This window comes from Dipodomys spectabilis, unplaced genomic scaffold, assembly GCF_019054845.1.
Source record: "Dipodomys spectabilis isolate Male_0828 unplaced genomic scaffold, ASM1905484v1 ptg000115l, whole genome shotgun sequence".
Classification (NCBI taxonomy): domain Eukaryota; kingdom Metazoa; phylum Chordata; class Mammalia; order Rodentia; family Heteromyidae; genus Dipodomys; species Dipodomys spectabilis.
In genome coordinates, this window is record NW_024870792.1 from 13290275 (window position 1) to 13317889 (window position 27615).

General features: G+C 35.9%; 1 protein-coding gene across 2 annotated transcripts in view; it reads right to left on the reverse strand.

The window, feature by feature from the left end:
• Itga4 (integrin subunit alpha 4) overlaps nucleotides 1-27615 on the reverse strand; it is an 80469-nt gene that overhangs the window by 40868 nt on the left and 11986 nt on the right. For both annotated transcript variants that reach the window (XM_042688225.1, XM_042688226.1), the window contains exons 3-15: nucleotides 21991-22097; nucleotides 21727-21856; nucleotides 18200-18267; nucleotides 16824-16953; nucleotides 15540-15625; nucleotides 15122-15184; nucleotides 14858-14995; nucleotides 10992-11103; nucleotides 9876-9970; nucleotides 8074-8164; nucleotides 7410-7455; nucleotides 6869-7023; nucleotides 3822-3976 (exon numbers count right to left, since the gene is read on the reverse strand). In XM_042688225.1, coding sequence (XP_042544159.1) covers nucleotides 3822-3976; nucleotides 6869-7023; nucleotides 7410-7455; nucleotides 8074-8164; nucleotides 9876-9970; nucleotides 10992-11103; nucleotides 14858-14995; nucleotides 15122-15184; nucleotides 15540-15625; nucleotides 16824-16953; nucleotides 18200-18267; nucleotides 21727-21856; nucleotides 21991-22097 — 1376 coding nt within the window. The remainder of the gene's footprint in view (nucleotides 1-3821; nucleotides 3977-6868; nucleotides 7024-7409; nucleotides 7456-8073; nucleotides 8165-9875; nucleotides 9971-10991; nucleotides 11104-14857; nucleotides 14996-15121; nucleotides 15185-15539; nucleotides 15626-16823; nucleotides 16954-18199; nucleotides 18268-21726; nucleotides 21857-21990; nucleotides 22098-27615) is intronic.

A 27615-nucleotide genomic window follows, 5' to 3' on the forward strand; every position in this document is an offset into this window, starting at 1 on the left:
TGAGTTTGAATAATGAAGTGGTCTGATTACTTTTTCCTCTTCTTTTACATAGAGATACTTTTATTAAATTAGTTGGTAAGTGAACTTCTCAGCATGAAATCTTGACTACATAGGAATGCTACAAATCAAGGCCAAATCCCAAGTTATTGCCTTGTGAAAATGGAACAGCTTGAAGACTTGAGTATTACAATAGCAAACTTGATTAAATTATTCCCTAGGTGTAGGGAGCTAGACAGACACTGATTGTACCTCCACATGTCCACTGTTTTAATTCTTCTCAACAAGCTTGCTTTGTCCAAATCACATGTTATTTAATTCATACTAAATTTCCACAAGGTCTTCTCTACATCTGGTGTATATTACTTTCATTATCCTAATTAGCTATTAATTATGCTCTTTTCTCAATATATAAAATGAACGTGCACTCTTGCAAGAACTGTATTTGACAGACATTCACACTTACTTAACTTTAACAACTCCACCTAAAGACAAAAGCTGTAACATCAAAAAAATCTTAAAGTGACAAATTAAGTATTTGAGAGGGAAGATGATGATTTGGTTTTAAATTTTCATTTGGATGGCTATGTGCTATTACTAAAAATAAAAGTTTCATGCCACATTTTTATGGATAAAAACATAAAACAGGGTATGCACAAGCATGTAAATTAGCACATGCCTAAAATTACAGTAGTTCTGCTTTTTGCCTGAGTTTCATGGAAATCTATACTTCAAGTTAACTACAATTAGACTGTAGTGTCATGTCCTCCTATTATGTGTGTGTACTGAAAATTTATTTGAATTGGGGAGTACAAAATACTCACACCATACTAAATTAAAAATTATGTCAAGGCATAAACATCTGAAGGTATTTATAGGGGTTTACAGTAGAGAATCTGGGGATACAAAATGGGAAGTCACTACTCTTGTAATGACCTATAACCAATAATTGGAGCACACACAAGTAGAAGCAGAGGAGGGTCTTATTTAAAGAGCTGGGAGACATATAATGTCTCTGCTTTTACAATGCCTTTCTGATGCTGTTATGAGATTAAGGAGGGAGATTGTAAGAGCAAGGCATAGGCGTGAATTGAACCAGGATAACCATGTGAAACTGTAACCCATTTATCTAATAAGTGTGGTGCAGGTGGTAGAGAACTGGGTGTACATCTACATGAGAGAAAAAGGACATCCTTTCTAAGACAAATGCCCTCAACAATAGAACATGTTTCAATTTTCTCACATAGAAGTTTTATAATGAGATCTGAGGAATTTGTGTTTTATTTATACATTAAAGCTTCTTATATGCCTTGTTTTTTCCTTTTAAAAATATTAAGTAGTTATACACAGGAGTTGCTATTCACCAAAGCAGTTTATGAATATATTGCATCGTGATCAATGTCACCCCTTTCAACATTCTCACCCATCCCTCCTAACCCACTCTTTCCCTTACTTGTCTTAATTTTAGGTTATTGTATTCAACTTTTGCCAAGGTTTTAATGGGCTTCATCGTATTTGTATACATGCATATAATGTATTTGAATAATATCCATGCCCAACATTCTCTCTGTCCCCTTTTACTGGTGTGTTCCTTATTCCAAAATAATCTCCTATCTTCATACTTTAAAAGAAACTATAATCCACACAAGAAGAAATGTGGTACTTTCTACATGTAGCCCATGTACCACCATTTTTATACTGAATCCTCTATTCTCCATCACTCTGCCATTTACCATACTCTGTTCTTTCCTATTTGTCATCAGCCATACAATCTAAAATACTATAACGTTCAATTTTCCACCATGTTATTGTCTCACTCACTACCTTATAAACTCTAGGAAGGTGGTAATGTTTTTATGTTTCATTCACTGATAATACATATATGTCTGAAACAGAATTTGACACAATATAGGTACTCACTAAACAGCTATAGAACTGAATGAAGGGGTAAGCTGAACTTATTTGGTAGGGCTAACAGGGACAATTTTACAACTAAAGCATACCCAACCAGAAGTCAGGGAGTCTTCTAACAGTTGGGGATTGTAGGTTTGATTATGTGAATAACAAGTGTGACATTTCATTGTAAGGGATACTGAAATAAAATGCGCATGCATATTGACACTTCTGATACTGGAAATGTTTTTATGGCAGACACAATCCATCTAGGCAACCTGACCACTTTCTATTTCTCTTTTGACTATTGTTAGAAAGATGGAAGAATTTGGGTTGCCATTCTGTGCTATCAAGTATAGATGCATAGCAAGGCTGTTTCCTAATGCCTGGGTGCAGGTGGGAGTACAAGTCATGACTCCTCCCAGGGAACAGCTAGGAAGCAGGAAGCAGCTAGGCAGCTGCTTCCGTGCTTCCCACACCCTCCGTGAGTTTACTACAAATGAGGGCTTTCAATTTCCTATCTTTGAGTTTAAATGGTAGCTCACAACAAAAGCAAATAACCTCCAAATGGAAAAGAAGATACTCAAGGAAATGAGTGAACTCCCCATTTAATAACAATTCTGGTATTATGTACTATTGATAAACATTCACAATATGGCCCAAAGTCAATGTTGCATCTGCTGACTTCCGAACCATGGTAACACTACAGGTATATGTGTGCAACAGAACATAGAAACCTTTACCACATTCTAATTTCTACCATGAGTTTATTCTGAAGAAGGCTTATAATTTAGATAATGGCTTTTTCATAGGAACAATGCCTCTAAAACACAAGAGTAAATAAACCAGATCCATTTTCTGCCAGCCTTATAATTTCAACACAACATGCCTTTCACAAACATCTAATGATGGTATTTAACACAGTCTAAATTAGTTATCTCTAAAACTGACTTTATGTGAGAAAATCCACATCAGTGAAGGATGAAAAATAAAGAACTTCTAGCACCCCTACCATGCAACATGATTACATCAATACTTTTGGCTGTGAACCCTCTAATAGTTGTATTTTAGTATAACAATAAAAAACCATTAAGGGAAATGAGGAAATAGCATAGAGATGACTGTTCTTAGCATTTCACAGTATATTGGAGTTTTGATGCTTTTCTGCATTTGCCTGGTATAAGTTATCTAAGGAAAAATTAAGTTCTAAAACTATTTGAAATCCCTGAAATCCTGAGGGTACATTGGCTTTTTTTTCTTTCTGACAATAGATTCTCTGATTAAATACATCCTCCTTTAATCAAAAAGACCTGGCACTGCTTCATATGCTAAAATTTGACCAACGTGAGGAGTGTGATGATCGTTTTGAGAATGAGTGTTTTAATAAAAGAAACATGAAATTGGCTGTGCTTTGGCAGGACATGCCCCAAAGCATTGTGAGTGCTGTCATCCTGGCCCACAAATAATCCCTATCCATCTCACAACTGTGAAAGTTCCCACTGACACAGACGAGGCTGGCACAGAGACAAAGAATCCAAAGACGGCCATATTGAAGTCTGCTTCATTGGAGTTCCATAAAAAATAAACCAACTGCCCGCCTTCCCTCAAATCACTCCCTCCGCTGACCAAAAAGAAAATTATCCAACCAAGAAATAGATTTGAGTCTCAGCAATGCTACTCAGTAGGCACATTTCCCAACAAGTGGACACACAGGGCCAGAAAATAGCAATCACAGGAAGGAGAAAGACAAATTTTTAAAATGTGGAAAATGTGAGGTAAGGATGCCTCAGAGAGCAGCCTATGGGCCATCCAGCTTTGCACTGTGTAAAACTTTGGCTGGAGTAACAGGTCACAGTTGAGGAAGGGTTAACAATTGCTTTAAGCAACATTGTATGAAAAGATACCATGTATAAAAAGGTGGTTCACATTACCCGCATAAAGGCTTGATGTGTCCTACAGGTAGCTCCTCTGTTGGATACCTGAATGATTCCATTCATCACATCAGATGTGCCATTGGTAGAAAAGTAAAACCTTGATGGCGATTCTGCCTTTCTGTTCACATCCAAACTCATGTTATAAAACAAAACTGCAAATGTAAGGAGAGATCTGCAGTTAATATGAATAATTATCTCAATGTATCTATAATTTTTTGACATAATGGTTGTAGAGTTATGCTGGGAACACATTACCTTCTCTACATTAGGTAACAAAAAAATACTAACTTCAAATATGAAAGAACCTGAATCACAAATTTCAAAGTTATTTCTCTAAGTAGAAGATATTTACTTCCCACAAGCCTGGAAGATAAAGAGAGAACTGAGATAAAGGAGAACTGAGACTTGAAGAAGCCTAGGCAGAAAAGTATGAAGACAATCTCAACTAATGTCTTCTTGTTATGGCACACGTCTGCCATACTCAGGGATATGGGAAAGCATAAGCAGAAAGATCACAGCCTAGACTGGCCTGAGCATAAGGCAAGATCCTCTCTCTAATATACCCAATGAGAAAGAGAACTGAAGGCATTGCTCAAGTGTTAGAGTTCCTGATTAGCAAGCTTGAGGTCCTGAGTTCAACCCTCAGCACTATCTAACTAAAACTATAACAAAAAGCTACACATACTTCTAAGTTTCCATTATTGTGAATACCTTTAGTGATTTACTTAATATAAAAGCTTTTTTTTGGGGGGGGGGGTCCAGTTGTGGCCTGAACTCTGGGCCTGGGTGCTGTCCCTTAGCTCTTCAGCTCAAGGCTAGTGCTCTACCACTTGAGCCACAGCACCACTTCTGGCTTTTTTCTTTTTGCTTATGTGGTGCTGAGGAACCCAGGGCCTCATGCATGCAAAGGCAAGCGCTCTACCACTGAGCCACTTTCCCAGCCTAATATAAAAGCTTTTAATCCACAGTATCAGAAGTCCTTTTCATTCATGTAACATCTAGCTAAGGAAGCATGAACAGAGCTCTGTGATCAAAAGTCAATTGGAATAAATCTATCCTGTGTAATTACATGACTAATTTTGTACAGATTTATGTTCATTAGTTTCTGTGTGTTTCTGATTTGAGGGCTTTGCTCTTTTCCTTTGATCTATTTTTCATATATAATATATATACATGGCTCATCAGTCAAACCTGGTAGAAATAGTTTGTTCTTAACTGTCTTTCAATCCTATTCCCTGATTATTTGTCTTTTATGTTTCCATTAGTTTGTAGGTGAACCTCAGGTGTTAATTTGTTCCGGATACACACACACACACACACACACACACACACACACACACCCCATTTCCTCAAATAGTCTAGTGGTCTGATGATATTTATTTCAAATCATTCATGCTATATATTCATCTGGAAAATAAGATCTTCCTATAAGAAAAAAATGAAATAATAAAATAAAAAACAAGTCAGATATTACCAAGAAAATAAGAACCATTTCCTGAATCTAAATGGGTTCTTTGAAGAGGAAGCTAAGTCTGATAGTCTCCTGAGTTCTACTCATTATATGGGAGCAATAATTCATAAGTGATATTTTAAAGAACTTACATCATTCCTGGAATGCTCATTTATATTTTAGAAGCAATTGGCATGTCTGGAAATATTTTATCCACTTTTTCAAAGAAATGTAAGCATGAAATCTATATTACTCTTACTTATTTCAAGCAATCTTTAACTATCTTTTTAGTTAGAAAATAAACAATAAAGTCCAAATCAATTGGCTTAAAATTACAATAACTGGAATCCAATAACTGTTAGGGCAAGAGAACTTGCAATTGAAATAGCTATCTCCAAATTCATCACCCTGAGTTCAGATCAGTAAGTGTAAAGAGGATGAATACAAACCAATTCCAGCAAGAGGCAAAACTCTTACATGAGATATGCTTACCATGGAATTGATTTTTTTAACCAGGAATTCATTTTACATCAATTATAAATCATGTTTCTATAACAACGCTGTGATTATTCATGAATTTTATGCATTTGTTTCCAACCGTATTTTTAAAATATCTAAAATAATGTTTTGTCAGTACAAGAAACCCTAGTTTTGCATGAGGGAAACAACCCTATCCATTCAGTGTGTGTACTTCAGATAATCCATCATCTTGTCTATGCTAATGTGTAATTCACTCTGGGATGATGTTCCCAAAGTGTTAGTTCTCCAATCAATAAATGAATGAAGGTTTTGCCCACACTTTGTTACAAAATCTCTGCCAGGACTTTTCCAGAGTACTACTAAAAATGAGACCCATAAAGCAGACACATCGTTCAATCTCATTACAAGCTAATTCAGATGGCAACATCTATTCCATGCCCTTTGTTAAGTTCAGTATTTAACACCTTCCATGCTGTAGCAGCCTACAAGGCTTGGAGCACAGTCAACACAGGTCTTGGGGAGAATCACGGCTTCTGAGAATTATTCATAAGCAAATGACAAACCTATGTATGTTTCTCTCTTATGATGGGCTAATTTAGTAGTAGCTATTTTAATACTACCTTAAAAATAATATAACCAGAACATTAATATATTAGTATAATAGTGATAAGGCAGTGCTAGATTTTATAAAACTCAACAAGACTGGGGATGTAGCTCAGTTGAACAGCACAATGCCTATGTGAAGTTTTACTTCTTGCACAATTAACTAAATTTAAAAATAAAGTACTCAGGAAAGTAGATAAATTGTGTTGACGCTCCTTTTAGTTTAAAGAGATTTAGATGATGCTCAGCTGGTTTGCCTTAGAGAATCCAACGAGTGATATTCTTATCTTGCTCCTGATACAACCTCTAAATAACTCAGCTTTCCACGTGCCCCGTTCCTGGATTAGAACAACTCAAGAATCCAAGAGAGAAGACAGATGAAACTCAAAGGCTGCTCTATTCTGTTCTGAGAAGACCTCCACTGGGACAGAGAAAGAAGACCCAAAGGATGTCTACAATATTAAAAAGGCTCAAATCAGGCCCTGACATTGGTTCTGTAGGACACACTTACGTATATAACCTGGGACTTCTTTGCCCTTATAGGAGAAACAGAGTGTTAAGCCCATGCACACAGAGGGCAGTCCATTTTCAATACAATCAAATGTTGTTCTATTCACTGACTCTGGGTGGCTTAAAGATGCTTCAACAATCACCACAGGCCTTGTCCTAAGAAGGAAACCAAATTAGCAATATTAAGTGTAGAATGATGTTTCCTCTAATAATCACCTTTGTTCTGTCAGTTTCCACTGACCAATGATTTCCATTAATCTGCCTTCATAGTAGTTATGGGCACATATGCCCAATTATATTTCTGTGCACAAACCAAGAGAAATTATCATTTACATATTTATAATATCTGCTTTATCTGATGACTTCTTTTTATATTATTCAAGGTGAGGAAAAATACCCTTAAGTCCAGTCATTATAATGCAGAACATCAAAAGGAATGTCACCAGGCTACTACATTAGGCTACTATGGCTGTTAAAAGCTGCCTCTCATAATTTACAATTAGGCCCTATTGTCATTAAGCAGTGAAATGTATCAACCTTACCTTAGCAACACAGCCGAATCAGACCGAAAAGCACCAACTGCTACATCTGGATGATAAAAAAAAAAACAACCCAGATTAATGATCATCATTAGTCAAAGAGAATTACTTCTCAGCCATAAATACTTAACTGCATACAACCTTTTGTCTATATCAAAAGTCTACTTAGAGAAAATTAATTAGAAAAGACAGAAAAGCATTTTAAGATTCACCTCACATTGGTCTGAATCTATGTAATAATAATAACATTCATCTCTTCATAATACAATTAAACAAATTTTAGGATAGAATCTATGATATGAAATCCATGCCAAAATAAAATTCAATTATTAGGACTTAAACATTCACCCAGAAAGTTCCCTTTAAATGAAAAATAGTTCCTTCTTTCTTTGCTTCATCATATGTTTTATTTCCATGGATGTTGTAAAATATTCATGAAAAAGAAATAAAACATTTTTACTAACAATGAAAAGCTGAGGAATTGTTTGACCACATCTAGCCCTTCTTGGAAGAAAGTTTTTAAAATATAGGAAAATAGAATTATTAAATTCAAGTCACATATGTGTGTTTGTGTGGGTGCATGTGTATGTGTCTGTGTACACAATAAAGCAGCATTCACAATAGGTTTTACTCCAATTTTATGAGATATAGAAAATTCTATACTCACCTATGTATCCATTATTATCTGCATCAATTTGCCCTGATATAGACTGTCCAAACATCCTTAGTGATTTACTGATTTGAAGTCCTTCAATTCTCTGAAAATAGGAAAATGGAGGAGAAAGTGGTTTTTGAATAGTAGTTTTTAAATAGCTAATAGAAAAACCAATGAATTGGTTAAATACTGAGTATTCCTTCCCTGCCACAGCAAATTTACTAACAAAATGCATTTTTGTTAAGTCAGACGCTTTCCTTAACTATATTTAAAATTGTCTTTAGTTGTACAAAGGAGTTGTTGTATTTAATGAATCTGTTTATGAGACACTTCTAAGAGGCACAAAAATTTCCAGATTGAAATAGGCATCTATTTTGTGACTAAAACAATTTTACACTGTGAATGGGAAAATTATGTAGCATAGGATTTTTTCCCTAAAAAGGCAGTTCCTACTATTTTCTTCAAGTCTCTTTTCAGGCTCTGTATTTACTTCCTTGACCACATAAATAATGAACGAAGTTACTTGGAAAACAGGATGCATATAATCACGTAGTGGGACCTACTTATGATAAAAGCCCTTTTGTTTAGCCAGATCAATAACTAGCATTTAAGAGGAAAACCCAACTTAACATCTACCCTCTATTCCATGAATCTAATTTCATAGCCAGATACTGACTTATAAACATCAGATTGCTATCCATAATAAGAAAATCAGTATCACTTACTAAGTAAGTACCTGGCTTTCATATTAAATGTTGAGAACTACTTGGCCACATTTTTTCCTTATCAAAAATAATGGTACTGGGGTATAATAGACTCTATAGTGAACATAAGAAGCATAATTCTTTTCAAAGACTTGCACCAGGAAATTGGTACTTGCAAGAGATGGATCAAAGGGAGAGAGGTAGAAGAATGAATGGGGGAAGGGAGTAGAAGGCAGGCAAGAATACATTGTATATACCACAGAATTGAGAAAAATAAGGATAGGGGCTGATCAAAGTGGGTAGGAGGTGAAGATGTTAAAGGGATAATACAGATCAAAATGCATTGTATACATGAAATGCTTTGTTAAGTGGCAAAAAATCAATACATAACCTAGCAATTAAGAAAAGTGAGGGGAAAGGTAGGGTAGGAGGAGTGAGTGAAAATGTTTAAAAAGGGTAACATTAATCAAGAGACATTATATTCATAAAGTGCTCTGCTGAATGGCCACTCTTTTGTATAACTACTTAAAGAAAACAAAAATAGAAAGAAAAATAATGGTACTGGGTAATGTTTCAATTAAAATATCATTGGATCTCTTTCCTGCATGTGAATGTAGATTTTTTTCTGTGCACTGATATGTCCTGAGTTTTCAAGATATAAAAGTGAACTCAGAGTTTGAACATAAATACCTACTGTACCTACATTGACCAATATGGAATAGAATACATGTTTGATCTCCTTGTGCAAGCTTTATGAAACATGGCTTTATCTACAACATGAGTCATAGTTAATCAAATCCAAATGGGCATACTTTAAATCATATGGCTATTACCTCAAGAATACAAATGTTATAAAAAAAAAAAGCAGAGAAAACTTTAGTAGACTAAAGACAAGCTAAAATGGAAATGAAGTATAACTTGTATTTATGAAATATTTGTTTAAGAATTTACTATGCTTTAACATAAAACTAGTATCACTGTATGAAAATACTGAAAAAATGTGAACTATCTGAAACAGCAAAGTAGAAAATGAAATCCACAAAACACTAGTGGAGAGATGGGCATTTCCACCACTAAAACCGTTTTCTTGAATAGAAAGTAAAACCTTACCTGTGAGAAGGTGGAGGAGATCCCATCTTCTCGGCCATTGTAAATGTAAATTGCACCTCGCAAGTCATCTTCTTGTGGTGCTCCAACAGCAACATCTATTGGAGCATTCAAATAATGGCAAAGGAGGAAATTCTTGATAGAAAGAATGAACTTTGAAAACTGTTATGACCCCTAATTCATAAGACACAGTAAGGAATTGCTCTTACAATGACAAACTAAAATTCTTCTAAGAAAATGAATAAGAACATCATCTTCATGCCCAGGATTGTGTACAATAGACTGTGTACATAGAACAAAGCCGAATGCTGGATTTGAGGGGCATTCGGTAATAATGCTAATGGAATGAGCTCCCCAGTCAGGCACTGAGAACAATTGCAGCTATGCTACAGTGCCCCTATTGCTTAAGCTCTGTGTTTGGTCTCCTCATTCACAGAGTGTTTGGTCTCTCCATTCACAGATATGGTAAAAAAACCATTTCTAAACAGAAAAAAAAGTTATTAGAACAGCTACTGGCACACAGATTGTCCTAATCTCTGAATATTATAAATGTAAGACTCAGAAGCAGTTGGCAGAAAGCCACTGTCTCCAAGGCTCCATTTGGTCCTCAGCACTGCTCCCACTCTCCTGAACTCCTTACATCCTCCTGCAGGGCTCAGCTGTATAGGGAGCCCCTAACACAGAGTCTTCCAGAGCTGGTCCAACTCTGAAGCTAGGTTCCTTGGGGGTTGCTCGGACCTTGTGTACTGATAGACACCATTGTCCAATGTGGTTAAGATTACATTCCCTTGTCCCATTTGAGTTCTTAAATTAAGATTCTTCTTAAAGTAGGTGTGTTTTACAGTTTAACAGGCAACATATTTTAGGGCTATCTAAAGTAATAGAAGTTTATAATCAATAGTGTCTTAGATTAAAAGAAGGCATTTTCAATATCACCCATTATTAACAATGTTGAGAAGTCAGATAGAACACTAAAAAGAAAAAAAAAACTAGAGAGCATAATAACTCAGGTTCCATTTACAACAGATAGTCAAGCAACACACAATTCTGATAGTTTTTCTCTTCCATGACCAATTTTTAAAGTAGAAATCAAGTACCAAATTGGATACTCTTAATTACCTGGAAAGCCATCATTGTCAATGTCTCCAAGATTAACTATAGATTCTCCAAATCTTGCAGCGTATCTGTCACTTCCAATGAGCACTGTTTCCATTTCATTCATTACTGCTCCCTGGATGGGAAGGGAGAGAAAGGTGTCATGATAAAACTCCTGACAACTTCACACATGATTTACTGCTGTAATTGGATATGGATTTTTCTAATGCATCAAACAAGTTGGATAAACTACAAACTAAGCTTTAGCACACACATCTCAATTCAATAAATATTTATTGAATATGTCAACACATATATAGTATGATTAGAGCTCAGAGGACAAACGAAATTGTCAAACTCATGATCCCTATAGCTTTGAAAATTCACTGAATCATTTTGATAATTCAATTTAACAAGTATTTATGGAGTTCTCACTAAAGACAAGGTATTCTTCGTAGCAAATAGTTCAAAAGAACAGTGTGGGTATAAAACACAGGTCTTTGCCTCCAGAAATCCAGGACTGAAGAGGACTTAGATCAAGCATGAAAATGAATGAGAAATACAAATGGCTTTGCGGAAATAATAAGGAGTAGAGGAAAAATTTAAAGAAAACCAGAAAAGAATGTCATTAAGAAGAAACATGGAGCTGGGCACCAGTGGCTTATAGCTCTAATTTGAGCTCCACAAAAGGCTGAAGTCTGAGGATCACAGTTCAAAACCAGCATAGGCAGAGAAGTCCCTGAGACTCTTATTTTCAACTAACACACACACACACACACACACACACACACACACACACAGCCAGAAGTGGAGCTTTGGATCAAATGGTAGTGCCCTAGATTTGACCACAAAACTCAGGGACAGACCAGGCCCTGAGTTCAAGCTCCAGGACCTGAGCAGTAAACAAATAAGCAAGAGGAGAAGGAAGAAGAGGAGGAGAAGAAAGAGCAGGAGGAGAAGGAAGAACAGGAGGATGAGAAGAAGAAGAGGAGAAGCATCAGTAGTAACATAGAAAGAATATTGGGAGATATCTAGGCTATTGAAAGCAAGGTATAATTTTGACATACATTTTAACTACCATTAAAATACACAGAGAGAGACAGAGACAGGGACAGAGGAACAGAGACAGAGAGATAGAGAGAGATACAGAGAGAGATCTGTCTGCTAAGAATGGTCTGTGCAATAAATAAGACAACAAAGTCAATTGCAGTCTTTCAGTATAGCATTTTTCTGGAGGGAAACTCACTCTTGAAGTTGCACAAAATAAGTAAACACTGGGTTGAAAAGTGACATGACTGAAGTTATTTTTTGGAACAGTATCTTGGCATCAATGGAACTGATATCCCAGAAGTTGGAAGATGAGTTATTAAGATATTCAATGCTGCTGAAATAAGGAGCTGTTACAATAATAGCAGTGAGCCCTCTTTATAGACTGATTGGGTCATTCTCTGGTGTGAAAAAATGTGTCCACTTAGAAGTCTATCTTCTCAAACCAATCCATTCAGCATCTCTTAAGTACAAAGGTGCCATTGTCCCTGTGAAGTGTTCTTCTGCTTTTATTTTCAAACTGGGAAATTTCCATTCTAATATTGCTCAGCCACTGCCTCTGCTGTGAATCCTTCTTGGCCCTTTGTGGCCCTGTTCATGTTCCATTTACCACGCCATAGTCCCCTATTCACTTTCAGGTTTGGTGTCCTCACCAAATCCTGAGATCTTGGGGCTCAGGAATAAGATTATTCTCAGTTCTTTTGTTAGTCTTTTTCTTTTTTACCATCCAGATATTTTCTAAATGTCACTAATTTTATTCTAAATCTACTAACACCATAGACTAGATTTTATATATACAACCAATACCCCATGGCAGCTGGTGATTAAATCAACACAGGGTAGATGGTTAGAACAGCTTGATGTCTGAAGATATGTTTAAAGGATCAGGAGGGAAGAGGCTCCAGAGAGGTCAGATGAGATTTGACTTAAAACAATGCCTTTCTAGGAAAGAGTTTCAAAAAAAGCTGTGATTACTCATCCTCAAGAATTCTCCAGGCACAAAGAGCAGAGACCAACATTTCATGAGAGATCTCTGAGAGTTATTTTAGTTGATTTAGGTGAAAGTCAGTAATTCAGGTATCACTGTTTTGTGAGTTCAAGCAAGAATAATTTCAGAGCACCTCTTGCAAACCCCAAGGAAACAACAGTAAACAGTAATTCTTGTGTGGTATCTACAGTCCTGCAGAACAGACAGCAGCAAACCAAGTAAATAGATGCTATGCCACTTAGTGGTTAGTGCCACTTCAGAGAGTTACAGATTAAAATGTTAGAAGGAAAGAAAAGGAAGAGCACTCTATTCCAACGGCTTTAAAAGCTAAAATTAATTAGTAAATTAACCTCACAAAAGGGCCTCTGGGTAAGTCTGGGAGTGGGGAGAGAAGAGGGTAGCCTAGTAAATAGTACTCATTCTTTTCTTTTTAATGAAGGACTGGTACTTTTATTTATTTTTTATCCTGAGATAGTTAAGGTTTCAATATGTGCATTTCATGATGTATATGCTACTGCTTAAACTATTCTAAAAAGTAATTCTAAAGAGAAAAATAGGAGACATTTGCAGCATTTGTAGTAAATATATAAAAAAATTTATAAAAAGAGAAATATGAAATGTCTATGGAAGAAAATAAGTGGGATTTACCACTATCGATGATAACTGTATAGGTAATATGCCTTTGCTATTTGGTTTTAAGTTAATGGAAATCTCAATGCATGAATAATTTGCCTATTCAATATTCACAACTTTAAAACTTAAATCTGACCAGTTTTGTAAGACTAGAGTGTTTTTCCTCTTAAATCGAGCAGTTTAAAGATGACTATATTAAGAATAGATAATGATCTGAAAACCCTGACTAAACAAGGTTAAAAGTATCTTCTTGAGATTGAGATTGCTTCATTTAATCCTGACTAAATGCTGCTGTGTTCTCTCAAGCACACTTTTGTTTTGAAATCAAAGCAACAGTCAAGAAGATCCCAAGAGGGCTCTATCAACTCCTTGTTTTTAATGTCAAGAAGAAAGACTGGTGAGATAAGATCAACAGAACTCTTGAAACTGAATCATCAAGTCATCAATTTAAACTAAAAAATATTGCCCATGTTTCAAAGCTGAAACACTTGTTGAATATCTATTTAAACTATTATTATATATATATTTAAAAGACATCTATTTCATATGTTAGCAAGAACAAAATCAATATGAACTGTATTCTATCAAAGAATCCTATTTTTAATTGTTTTCCAATCAAGAAGTTGAAATTCCCTTCCACTGCCAGTAATATTTTGTAATTTATTAAATTATATGAACTTTTTTTTTAATCTTGTCAGTCATGGGGCCTGAACTCTGGGCCTGGGCACTGTCCCTGAACTCTTCAGCTCAAGTCTAGCACTATACCACTTGAGCTGCAGCACCACTTCGGGTTTTTCTGCTTATGTAGTGCTGAGGAATCGAGCTCAGGACCTTGTGCATGCAAGGCAAGCACTCTACCACTGAGCCACCTTCCCAGCCCTAATATGAACATCTTAACTGTAGAAATATTTAAAGATCCACCTTTTGGAGTTTCCTTTCAAGTTAGATTTGTGTCAAATTAAAACTAAAAGAAACTTGAACTGCTAGAGCAAATACATGCAAATGTCATAGTTTATCCTATCTCTGGAAGATCCAAATGAAATAGTTGCCCATTTATCACCATGTTGCATTTCATTTCTAGAGCATCAGCATAACATCTGAATGTTTACTTTTGTCCATACAATAATTCTGAGAATCAATAGTCTCAAACTCTGGATGAACAACAGTTTCAGTTCAATCAGAATTCACAAATGGCTTCCAGTTTGTGGGCAATCAGACCTACCGTGCCAGTGTTGATGTACACGAACACTCTTCCTTCCTCCCGGATGGTGCTCTGCATAGGTGCTCCCACGAGCAAGTCTGAGAAGCCATCTGCATTGAGGTCCACAGCACAGACAGAAGCTCCAAAGTATGAACCAAGCTGTCCCAAAGCAAACCACATCCAGCCATTGAGAAAACAACAACAACAACAACAAACAAACAAACCAACAAAAAACAGGGCTACTTACAAAAGCTCTCAGCTATATTAAAGGTAGAGACATATTACCTTTTTACCTTTCATTTCATATAAGATATTTAGCTCTTTTGCTTCAATGCTGAATATATATGCCTGCAATCACAGAATCAGAACAGTTAGTATTCCTCTCAAATTTCCCTTGATTTTCTGTCACTAAATGTCAACAAATGAAATGTATTCCCTGGACATCGTTATACAATTTTAATTTATAAACAATGTATTTTTAGGAAAGAGAAGCTTCATGTGGCTAACATAACTTTCTCTAAAGCTTTTCTGCTAAATTCCACCTAAAAACCATAAATCTTTCACAATTTCTCTTACTGGGATACACTGTTCATCATTTCTAGCCATTCCTAACTTACAGTATTTGCAGTTCTGCCTTTCATTCTCTCATTCAATTTGTATGAACTCTTGAGGTAAACAATGAAGACAGAAAGGTAATTCTTACTTTACCAATCTGTTCATGTTGAGGGGCTCCTCCAACTACTTCAGTAGACTGCTGACTCCAGAAATGACCGGCTCCAACTGAATACCCTTCAAGAAAGCGGAGAAAAGAATGAGAATCGGAGCACACTATGGGCACAATAAATGCAAACTCTCCTCATATAGTCAAGTGAGACTGGAGTCAAGAGTACCTCCCTGGATCATGGTTCAAAGCCAGCCCAGGCAGGAAAGTCCTTGAGACTCTTATCTCCAATAAACTACCAAAAATCCAGAAGGGGCACTGTATCTTAAGAGGTAGAACACTAGCCTTAAGGAAAAAAAAAAAAAAAGCTCAGTGCCCAGCCAGGCCCTGAGTCCAAGCCCCAGGACGGGCATAGCAAAAAGAAAAAAGAAAAGAATCCATTATGTGCATAGTACACGTCAGACTATTTTGTTTATGTTTTATGCCCTGCTTCTACACTGGTTTTCTCTATAGTATTGACTGGTTGATAGAAATGATACTATTGAGAGGTTGAGCTATCTCCACCCGAGCATCATCCTAGTGGGTGTTGAGATGCACATATTTTTTTTTTTTTTGAGATGCACATATTTTTTGAATGAGCAGAAGAGGTACCATCATCATCTCTGGATTTGAATTCCACCTAAGAATACCCTTCAGGGCCTGCGAAGCAGAGCAACAGTCTCTACTCAGAAGTTTTCTTGAAGGCAAAGTATGCCATCCCAAAGATTCTTCCAGAACCTGGTGTGGTGGGGCACATCTGGAATCTCAACACTTAAGAAGCCAGCCTGGGCTACATAGTAAGACCTGTCTCAAACATTAAAAAAAAAAAAAAAGATTCTTCTGAACTGATGGATGCAACCAAGGGGAAACTAAACTCAAGATATCTAACCAAAAAAAAAAAAGAGTACCTCCCTAAGCAGGGGTTAGCAGATCACTTAGCATAGGTGCACTGAAAATGATCAATTACTACATGTTAAACAATTTTCATGTACATGTGGTTTGTCCCTAGAATTAGAAAGTATTCTCTTTAGATTCTTAGTCTCTGTACACAATGAGGAAACAGCTCTTAGGATTACAGTTGAAGTTGAGAGTATATAAAATGTTGTAAGCATTAAAGACTTCCTAATTTCCACATTTTTCTTTACAAATTCTTTTTTTCTTTAATAAAGTAGTAGCTCACTTGTTTCCAACTGTCCATAGAGTCTTCAAAATAATACAATTAAACATATAAAATTTCTCAGTAGCTATAAGTTATAGATAATTTGAGTTTATCAATGTTTACAGTACCTAAATAACTTCCAAATTTTACTTCATTCTGTCTGTCTACGAAAGCCTTGTATTTATTTGTAGTTATATTGTAGACAAAAAGAGAACCCGTCCAGTAAAATGATCCAGGGGCTCCCATCACAATTAAATCCTGTAGGAAGAAAACAATAGAGAGTTATTGGAAAGTTAAGGTTCACCATCCACAAACTCCTCCAATATACAATCTTGTAATAGTGAAGTAAATACAATTTCACAATTAATTTCTAAAATGTGTGCATTCTATTAAATTTTAAAACATATCAGGAATAAAGCCAGAGAAGCTGGATATTGGATTTATGTCTAAAAGGAATGTCTCAGACAAGAAATTCCGAAACTCTCACATTTATCAGAGGGCTTTTAAACCCAAGACAGAATCATTAAACACTTGAATAAGCTTTTGGGAGAAAGGCAATGTGGGCTCTGCTAAAGAAAATCATATGTGAGTAATTCATTAGTGCTCATTACAAAGATAATCATGTGTTACCAGTGAGTAAAAGTAGACTTAATTTATTGTAATTTGCAAAACTCACTGACTAAGTTTCAGTGAGCTTAGAAAACAATGTGAGCCTAGAAAATTAAAAGAAATGTCTACTAAAATTTAGGGCATGATTTATCATAAATAGGAATTTTGAAAAAGGAAACAGATGGAAGATTGAAATAAGTAGGGTCGCCTGATACAGCATGAAAAGCTACAGCAATCAAATGTATTTTAACATATTTTTATATTAACTTAATGATTCTAATTTTAAAATATGATGCTTAATATTTACACAAATTATTAACCACAAATTTGATGCAGCCCTATCTCCACTGAATTAAAAGAATTCATGATATCCTTAACAGACTTTGAAGAGATGAACATAAGATATTGAGACCTGAGTATAATTGTGACCTTTTATAGTACACATAGAGTACCAGAAAAGAAAGTTTAGAAATATATCAGATTTAATGAGACGTTATCTAATTTTTGTGTCCCAATTATCATAACTTTAATGAAAGTGTAGACTCATATATTTTCTTCCTCCTCAACTAATGTGCAAAGTATTCTACTTGATGGATATTTTCAATAATTGAATATTAAAAATCTCAGTGTAGTTCTTTCAAACTTCTACTAAATTCTTAATGAAAGCACAATCTCTAGTATAGTTCGCAGTGGTGGGGTGGTATTGGTCATTTATATATTAATTTCCTCAAATGTGTCTATGTGGAGTACTGAATAGTAAAAATCTAGCTGTAATACCAACTTAAGAGACATTCAGGTAGTATACGATTTTTGCTTCAAAGCCTCTAAACTTTCAGAGGAATTAAAGTTCCACAAGTAAACACATTCATAATGGTTAACATTGAACTATTATTACCTCTGTGTAAAAACTAGATATTCCAGCTTGACATGATGAAAAAATTTCTCCAAATTTTCTTACATAATCTAAAATGAAATGTACAATGTTAATATATACAAATCAGGACTGTAAAATTCATGTATATGTATGTATGTATGTATGTAGTATGTACGTATGCATGCAGCCCAAGATACACATATATGTACAGTCCAAGCTGGCCTCAAATTCATGGTTCTCCTGCTTCAGCCACATCAGTGCACAGGATTATATTTAAAAATAAAGACATCAAAAATGTTTAGAATAAAGTTTTAACTTTCATTTTCTTAAAAATTCTTAAAAGTACGTCTTTAAAAGTTTGCATTTTGTACTATCTCATTTGAACATAGTAGTAATTGATAATAATGTAAGATCAGATAGCTCTTCCTTTTTAATCTTTAAAATCTTATCTCAAGACATTTGTTTTCTGTGGAACAACAGGCATCATATACTGAAAAAACACATAAAACAGTTATCTCAAATAGACACAGAATTTGTGGCTCTGGTTTCACATCTTATTTTCTTATATATAATTAAGGTGTTCAGCATGACATTCTGATGTACACTCTCATGGTAAAGTGATTACTCTTCACATTAATAAATCACTCTCCTCATAGTGGCCTCTCCTATGTGTTCAAAGCAACGAAATTCTACTTGCTTGGCAAATTTCTGCAATACACAATAATGTTAAAGGTAGCCCTCAAGCTGTGCATTATTTCTCTAGACTGATTCCTACTACATAGCTTTAACTCTATGCTCTCTGAACTCACTTCTTCACCATGACAACTACCTCCTACTTTGTTTCTATGTTTCATTTTATCTACCACATGTGTCATTTATCTTTCTTTTTATAGCTTATTACATTTGTCGTAATCGATTTCAGGATATCCCTAACATATATGACAGGATTTCCTTTTTAAAAGCTGAATAATATTTCATTGTTTATATATAGATATATATGTATGTGTGTGTGTCTTGTGTATGCATATATCTATACATGTGCCTGATGATTCCTATTGATACATTTGCTGCTGGACACTTAGGTAGCTTCTACATTTTGACCATAGTGGAAGGTGCTATAATCATCATGGGAGAGTAGTTATTTCTATGTGGTACTCATTTTATGTCTTTTGGGTATTCGCCAAAAGACAAAGGAATTACTGGGTCAAATGGTCTTTCTACTTGTAATACTTTGAGGAATCTCATACAGTCTTCTGTAATGGCTATCTGAGTTTATAGTGCCACCAACAGTATGTAAAGATTCTAATTTCTCCACCATACATATTATCTCTTATCTTTCTGATGAATAGCCACTCTAAAAGATATAAGAGGCTCTTATTATGGAATGATGTTCCTTCCCGGAGAGTTGGTGATCTTGAGCACACTTTCATATATTTTTACTGGTAATTCATGATTTCTTTGGACAGAAAGCTATTCAGGATTTGGTTTTTTAAATCTATTTTTAATCAGGTTTTTCTTTTTGCTATCAAATTGGTAACTACGAATTGGGGGTACTAATCTCTTTTGAGCAAATAGTCTGTACATATTTTCTCGTATTGCTTCACTCTTGATCTTTTCCTTTGCTGGGCAGAAGCTGCACTCCTCTATTCTGCTTTAGTTACCTGAGCTGTGGGTGTCACACCTAAAGCAGTCACAGCCTATCAAGGAGCCTCCCCTATGGTTTCCATAAGGAGTTTTACAGCGCCAGAACTTATATTGAAATCTTTACTCTACTTTGAGCTGATTTTTGTGTCTGATGTAAGACCCAACTTCATTATTTGGCAGGTGGATATCCAACTTTTGCAACATCATTTATGAAAATTTCTCATTTCTTACATTGTTTTCCCAACTGAAAATAACAAATAGTCAAAATCCACATGGAGAGGAAGGGTGTCTTATTTCAAAGACTTCCTGATGTATTTCAGAGCTTACTTCAGAGCTTCCTAATGGGATACTCTTTTGCTACTTCTGAAGGACAGACATAAACAAAGTTCTATGAATGTTAAGAATCTGGACCACTTTTTCCTTTTGGCTTAGATGTTAATAAAAAAATAGTTATACCATCGGTGGTTACCTATATCTGAGCAAAAATCAAGACCCTACTGTGAAAATATTTTAAAATGTTAGCCAAAAATTTCAGGCAAAATAAGGGAATAAACACCTGGAAGCAGATTGAGTTTTATTGCAACTGAGATTTTAATATTCACATTTTATCTTCTTGCATGTACAGGTGTAAAAAGAAAGTTTATGATATAAGCTTCTATGACATCAAATTTCAGAGGAAAAAAGATCTCAATATTATCAGAATTAATTATTAAACTCAAGTACTTGACTAAAAAGTTAACAATTAATAAAAGTTTTCTTTGGATGGTAGGGTGTATTGTTCTTGTTTGTCTTAACACAAATACAAATCTGGGGTTCAGTTATTTGCCAGTCCTGGGGCTTGTACTCAGGGCCTGGGCACTGTCCCTGAGCTTGTCTTGCTTAAGGCTAGCACTCTACTTCTTGAGCCATAGAGCCACTTTTGGCTTTTTCTGTGTATGTGATACTGAGGACTAGAACACAGGGCTTCATGCATGCCAGACAAGCACTCTTTCACTAAGCCACATTCCCATCCCTGGAGTTTGCATAGTTTTTAGCATTCTGAAGATACGTGTTTAGAGTATTATTTTGTTACAGATGTGATTGTAAATGTCCGGTTAACATTCACTTGTAACTGCTCACTTTCATTATGTTTAGTATGAGCTCTGTATTTGCTATCTGCATCATACATTCTATTCCAAGGAAAAGACTTTTAAGGCACTAATTTCTTGCTGTTCCAAGAAATAGACATGAACAATGTAAAAAAGAGGGATACTAGGAAAGATTTATTTACATTTTTACTTTGAAACTTTTTCACTTTTCTGGAAGCTAGAGGTAAAGCAAGAAACCTTGTCTTTTTCTTTCTAACTAGATGTTTCAATATAATTTTGAGATTTTAATTTTCTTATATTTGCTAGACACTGAATTGAACATAAATTTAATACAGAAGTGAATAATTACCAACTTGCTTTCATACTATCCAAATGAAGTTATAGAGTTTCTATTTCAAAAGCACAAAGGACATTTATGAAAACTGTAGCAATGAGATGTAAAAGACATTATATTAAAAACAAACTTTACAACTCGGGGGGAAAGAGGAGTTGGGGAGGTGGGGAGGGGAAGGGACGGTAAGGGAAAAAGAAAGGACATGGTAACAATGCTCAATAGGAAATGTACTTATTACCTTACGCATGTAACTGTAACCCCTCTGTATAGTAGCTTTACAATAAAAATATTTTTAATAATAATAATAAAGAAAAATAACATTACAATTAGATAAAAGAAAGAAAAGAAGCAATTAGAGTAGTTAAATAAATACTTCAAGGATTTCCTTCTTCCTCTATAAATATTCCAAACTGAAAGTTAGTAAAAAAAAAAAAATGAAAAAGCATTCACTTGATCTAGTTCATGTTAAAGTCATGCCTCACCTTGGTAACATGGAGACATTCTTTTACTCAATTCTGTTCGTAGGTTGGAAGGCATTCCATAACAAACACCACTGGGAAGTTTATTTTCATTCTTTATATAAAATATGTTTTTCCATCTATGTCCACAAGTCTGAATAAAGTGAAAAACAAAAACAAAAATGAGCAAAAAAAATCAACCAAATAATGGAGCAGTTGCAACTAGGATATCTAATTACAGAATTGATCAGTAGTTCAATTGATCAGCTGATCAATTTTCGCACTTACCACAACAGATCCATTTTCTCCTGGCTGTCTGGATAGGGTGACCCCCAACCATTGATTGTCTCTCTCTTCCAAACAAGTCCTTCCACAAGGTTCTCCATTAGGGCTACCTAAAACATTTGAGAATAAGTGTATTGTCAATTTTCTTCAAAGCACTGTTGCTTCACAAGAGCAGAAAAATAAGTCTGGGCTTTTATTCTTGATGTTTTTTTTCTTCAGCCACTTCTCTGTGAACTTCGCTACACTGGCAATCTGGGGTAAACACAAATATTCTGTGTGCTATGAGCAACCATAGCTGTTATCTCTCATATAAGGTGACTGTTCTCAGTTGAAATGACCTCCACTGATGAAAATACCATGATGAGGTGGCCTCAATATTACAGCAAGGAGCTAACCAACATGAATAAGAAAGACAAGTCTTAGAACCAGGTGCTAGTGGCTCACACCTATAATCCTAGCTAGTAAAGAAGCTGAGATCTCAGTCTAAAACCAATCCAGGCAGGAAAGTTTGTGAGGTTTTTATCTCCATTTAACTATCAAAAAGTCAGAAATGAAGCTGTGGCTCAAGTAGTAGAGCACCAGCTTTGAGAAAAAAAGCTGGGAGTGTAAACTCTGAGTTCAAGCCTCAGTACTGGCTCAGAAAAGAAGGAGGGAGGAAGGAAGCAAGGAAAGGAGAAAGGAATGAAAAAAGGAAGGAAGGAAAGGAAGAAGGAAGGAAGAAAAGGAGGGAGAGAGAAAGGTGAGAGGGAGGGAGGGAGGAGAAAGGAAAGACAGACTCAAAGATTCATTAAAATTGGTTGTTCAAATACATCTGCAGAGTCTGCTGCTTGGAAAAAAGATTTTGCACTTTTGTTTTAACCATTTATCTAGCAATGTAAGTAACAGAACCAGAGGATTTTTTAAAACATTTCTTGCATGTTCTCAGCAATTAAAGTACAGTTTATTGGAAAGTGACAACTGAACATGCAGAAAGTGGAACATACAATTAGCATACTAATAATGCCTAGCATTGAAAATAACAAACTTTAGATTTAGTGGAATGATTCATGTTATGAAGACTTGGAAGACCAGATTATTTTAGTTATGAAGACTTGGAACACCAGATTATTTCAGTAGCAAATAACAAATTTCAGCTGGTACTTTGGCAAATGAGTGAGTAGCTAAAGAGTCAAACGGAAATGAAATACTCGGGTACAGCATGGACTTCTAAACTGAACAATATACAGTGATTTTCATGCTGAATTTTTCCTTTGTTAGTATCCATTCCTTGCTTTATAGCTAGAATCCTATTAAAGTGACTCCAAACCAGTGACAGGGTAAAATAAGATACAGAATCTAAAGATACTTTTTTCTGGCTTTATTTTCCTCCTTTTGAGTTGGCATTTGACAGTTCTATCTCTCCTCAGTTCTAAGGGCAGGTAAGTATATTAACATCAATTTGATCAGATAAAGATGTGGAACTTGGATTTCTTACACTCTGAATGCTGGTCACCAAATTTCACAAGTTTCACTGTCAGCTCTTGCTGTACCCCAAACCTTGACAAGTGATCGTCCAAGGGACATAGATGGTTTCCATGAGAAAATAAAGATAGGAAGGCAAAAGAAAATGAAGACAGCAAGACAGGGAAGCAGATGTAAAGGACAATTGTTTCATGTGTGTTGGGTGGATAAGAGCTAAAGTGAAGAGTTACTATGGTTACCGAAGGACTCCCTCCATTTTCCTTTTCATAGTGTTCAATTTGCCCTTTCACCAAAATTGTTGATTTCTTCCTTTTATACACCCACACATACCCACCCCCCACCCCACCCCCACATTGTAAAGTTACTGTCCAGAGGGGTTACACTTACATGAGTAAGGTAATGAGTACATTTCCTATTGAGCATTGTTAACCCCTCCTTTGTTTCCCCTACCGTTCCTTCCCTCTCCACTTCCTCAACTCCTCCCTCCTCTCCCTGCCCAAGTTGTGAAGTTGGTTTTCAACTTAGTGTCTTGTACATCTCATTGTTACAATGGGTCAACCTGTATCTTTGTTTCAGCATTTCCTTATTTCCCTTCTCTTCCCCAAATTAGAAAAATGTAGTTACAACATGCAGACCACTGGAATCAAATATAATGTAAACAGGGATTATAGCATGGGGAAGAATATACAAAAGAAACAAAAAATCACATGCTATATTAAAAACAACAGCAACAAAGATAAAACCTCTGTGTCCCTAACTTAGCATCATCTTATATGGTCATATGTACATAGCTTTTGACCTTTTCTGCTTGTCTGATAAGATTATTTATCCTAGATATATATTAGTTATTGCAAATAAGGGAAACCATGGGAAACTATGTTTCTTTGGGTCTGGCTTACTTCACTTAATATAATTTTTTCCAAGTCTTTCCATTTCCTAACAAATGGGGCGATGTCATTCTTTCTGATGGATATATACATACATTTATATATATATATACATGCACATCTTGATCCATATATGGGTTGGTTCCATAGCTTAGCTATGGTAATTAATGCTATGATAAACATATTTGTGCTGGTAGCTTTAGTATGGCCTTGTTTGTGATTGTTTGGGTAAATGCACAAAAGTGGGATTGCTAGCTCATAGGGGATTTATATGTGGGTCTTTTGAGGAACTTCCATACTACTTTCCAAAGTGGTTGAATAAGTTTACACTCCCACAAACAATGCAGTAGGGTTCCCTATTGGCCACATCCCCTCCAGCATCTGTTGTTACTAGATTTCTTGATTATAGCCATTCTAACTGGGATAAGGTGGTGTCTCAATGTTGTTTTGATTTTCATTTCTTTTATGGCTAGAGAAGTTGAGCATTTCTTCATGTGTCTATTGGCCATTCTTGTTTCCTCTTCAGAGAAGTCTCTCTTTAAGTCTTTAGCCCACTTATTAATCAGGTGGTTGTTTCTTCGAGTATTTGTTGTTGGGGATTTAATTTTTTGAGTTCTAAGTACATTTTAGATATGAGGCCCTTGTCTGTTTTATGGCTAGTGAAGATTTCCCAGTCAGCGGGCTTTCTATATATCTTGCTAGCTATGTCCTTTTGCTATGCAGAAGCTCTGTAGTTTCATGCAATCCCATTTGTCCAACCTTTCTTTGATTTGTTGTGTTTCTGGGTCATCTCTATTCACTAAATAATGGAGCACACAACTTTATCCAAGAAGCTTTGCTTTCCTTAAAATCTCACAAAGATCCAAAGACATTAATTGTTGGGGACTTTAACACACCACTATCCCTACTGGATAGTAAAACTCAACAGAGATACCTTGGATCTAAACAACTCTATAGACCAACTAGTCTTAATAGACATTTTCTTCCTCTTAAAAAATAATTTAAAAAATAATCAATGATAGATTCAGTCTACCTGGGGTTGAAACACTTGTTATTTATCACAATAAACCTATCAGTGAAAATACTAAGCTCTTTCTAAACTTACAGTCAACACTTGGTTCATTTTCCTTTAGTTCACCATTTTAGTTAAGGCTAGGATAAGGTAGAGGTCACAAATAACACTTGACCTTTGTTAAAATATGATGTTTTATGGGTCCTGTCACTAAGATAATATCTAACATTTAGAAATAGATTTACTCATCTAGGAAGAATCACATGAAAGGTTAAAACAATAGACAGTAGCTTGGAACCACAAAATACCATGTGAAATGCTTGATGAAAATGGTTGAATAGTTCATTTCATTTTAAATTGAGACACCCTCATATTAGCCCATTTTGTGTTTAATCTCAGTGGCCAGTCAGTTTTAGCTGTGTAAGTTGACATCATATCAACTCTGCTCAGTCCCTCACTTTAGAAGAACAAATAGCCTTCTGGAAGTGAGAAAGAGAGAGAGACAGACAGAGACAGAGAGACAAAGACAGAGAGAGACAGAAAGAGACAGAAAGAGACAGAGATAGATACTTAAGAATAAGCATTGTGAACGCTTTCCCAGGATTCCAGCTCTGAGGCCAATTGACCCTCAGGTGGAAAAGACTTCAAACAGAACATGTGGTGGGTGTCTATGTGGAGCATATGGGGAGCATGGAGGGCAAGTGTATGTAGGGGATATGGGGAGTCATGGGGGATGGGGCTAAATGCCAGTAGACATCATCCTGGATGTGTTTGTTACCAAGTGTTTTCCAATAACAGGTGCTTTCTAATTTGTGGATGATTTCTGATTATAATTATTATTTCTGACTCATTTATATATGGTTACCTGCTCATCAATGGCAGAAATGACTCCTAGCATCAGCTATCAAGGGCTCTTTGACACACAGGATGTGATTATTTAGAGGAAATTATTGTGACAATAATACTTTGTAAGAAGAAAGATTTCCTTCCTCCTCCCTTCCCCCCTCCCCCTAGGATTAGTTATGTTTGTTTGCAACTGTTCTGGTCCATTTCCAACACTGAGTAAATAGTGACCTCATTCATCTTGGCCAGGATTCTATCTTGCTGATCATTCAGTATACTCCCCACTAATAGCCCAACCTATGTTCTAAAAAGGAAACAGGAGAATCAGAGTTCAAGGGCAACAAGTGAGACTCTGTTTTAAAATAGCTACCATAAAGCCTCCCCATGTTTCATACTTGTAATCCTAGGTACTCAGGTGATAGACAAGAGAATCACAGTTCAAATCCAGCCCAGGCATAAACGTTTACAAGACTCCATTTGTTTTAGCTGAGCAAGTAAGCTAAGGATGAAGACCCTAAATCCAAACTCTAGTAAGAAAATAAACAAAGAATCAAAAAGATAAGAAGAGCATTAAAAAGAGCTGGAAGCATGGCTCAGAGGTAGCTAGTTAGCATAAGGGCCTGAATTCAAACTCCAACACTACAAAAATAACAACAACAAGAAGTATAAAAAGTACTGATAAATACACAACTAATGAAAAATATTTTGTGAAACAATTACTTTTTCAGAAGAAATAAAAATGTAATGGTCTAAAGCTATGAACTCAAATTTAGTTGTTTATCCTTTTCACTTAACTCTGATTTTACCACTTGCATGTCCCTTCCATAACAACCCTAACACTATGGAACGCTCAGCCCTGGTCACAATACCATCAAATCTAAGAACATCCTATAAATCCCCACTGCTCTTCGGGGTCATAATTTCTGGGTACATTTCTCTCTTTCCTTTGGTAGTTCTTTAACCTTTCACGCTCCTGAGTACATTCTTCCTTGACTGGACTTAGCATCATGTAGGGGAGTTTGTTTGTTTGTTTGTTTTGGGTCCGGTCGTGGGGCCTGAACTCTGGGCTTGGGCACTGTCCCTCAGCTCTTCAGCTCAAGGCTAGCACTCTACCACTTGAGCCACAGCACCACTTCCGGCTTTTTTCTTTTTGCTTATGTGGTGCTGAGGAATCGAACTCAGGGTCTCAGGCATGCAAGGCAAGCTCCCTACCACTGAGCCACCTTCCCAGCCCTGTAGGGGAGTTTGTAAGCAAATGCCAACACCTGGAAAGACACCTATGCAGCAGAAAACTTACAAGTTCCCATGTGGTTGTACTGGCTCCCAGTTGGACTTAGAAGAGACTGCTCAACAATACAGAAGTTTATGCTTTTCCTGTATTGTATCATCCTAGGAAAAATACTACATAGCATTTCAGGTAATAGC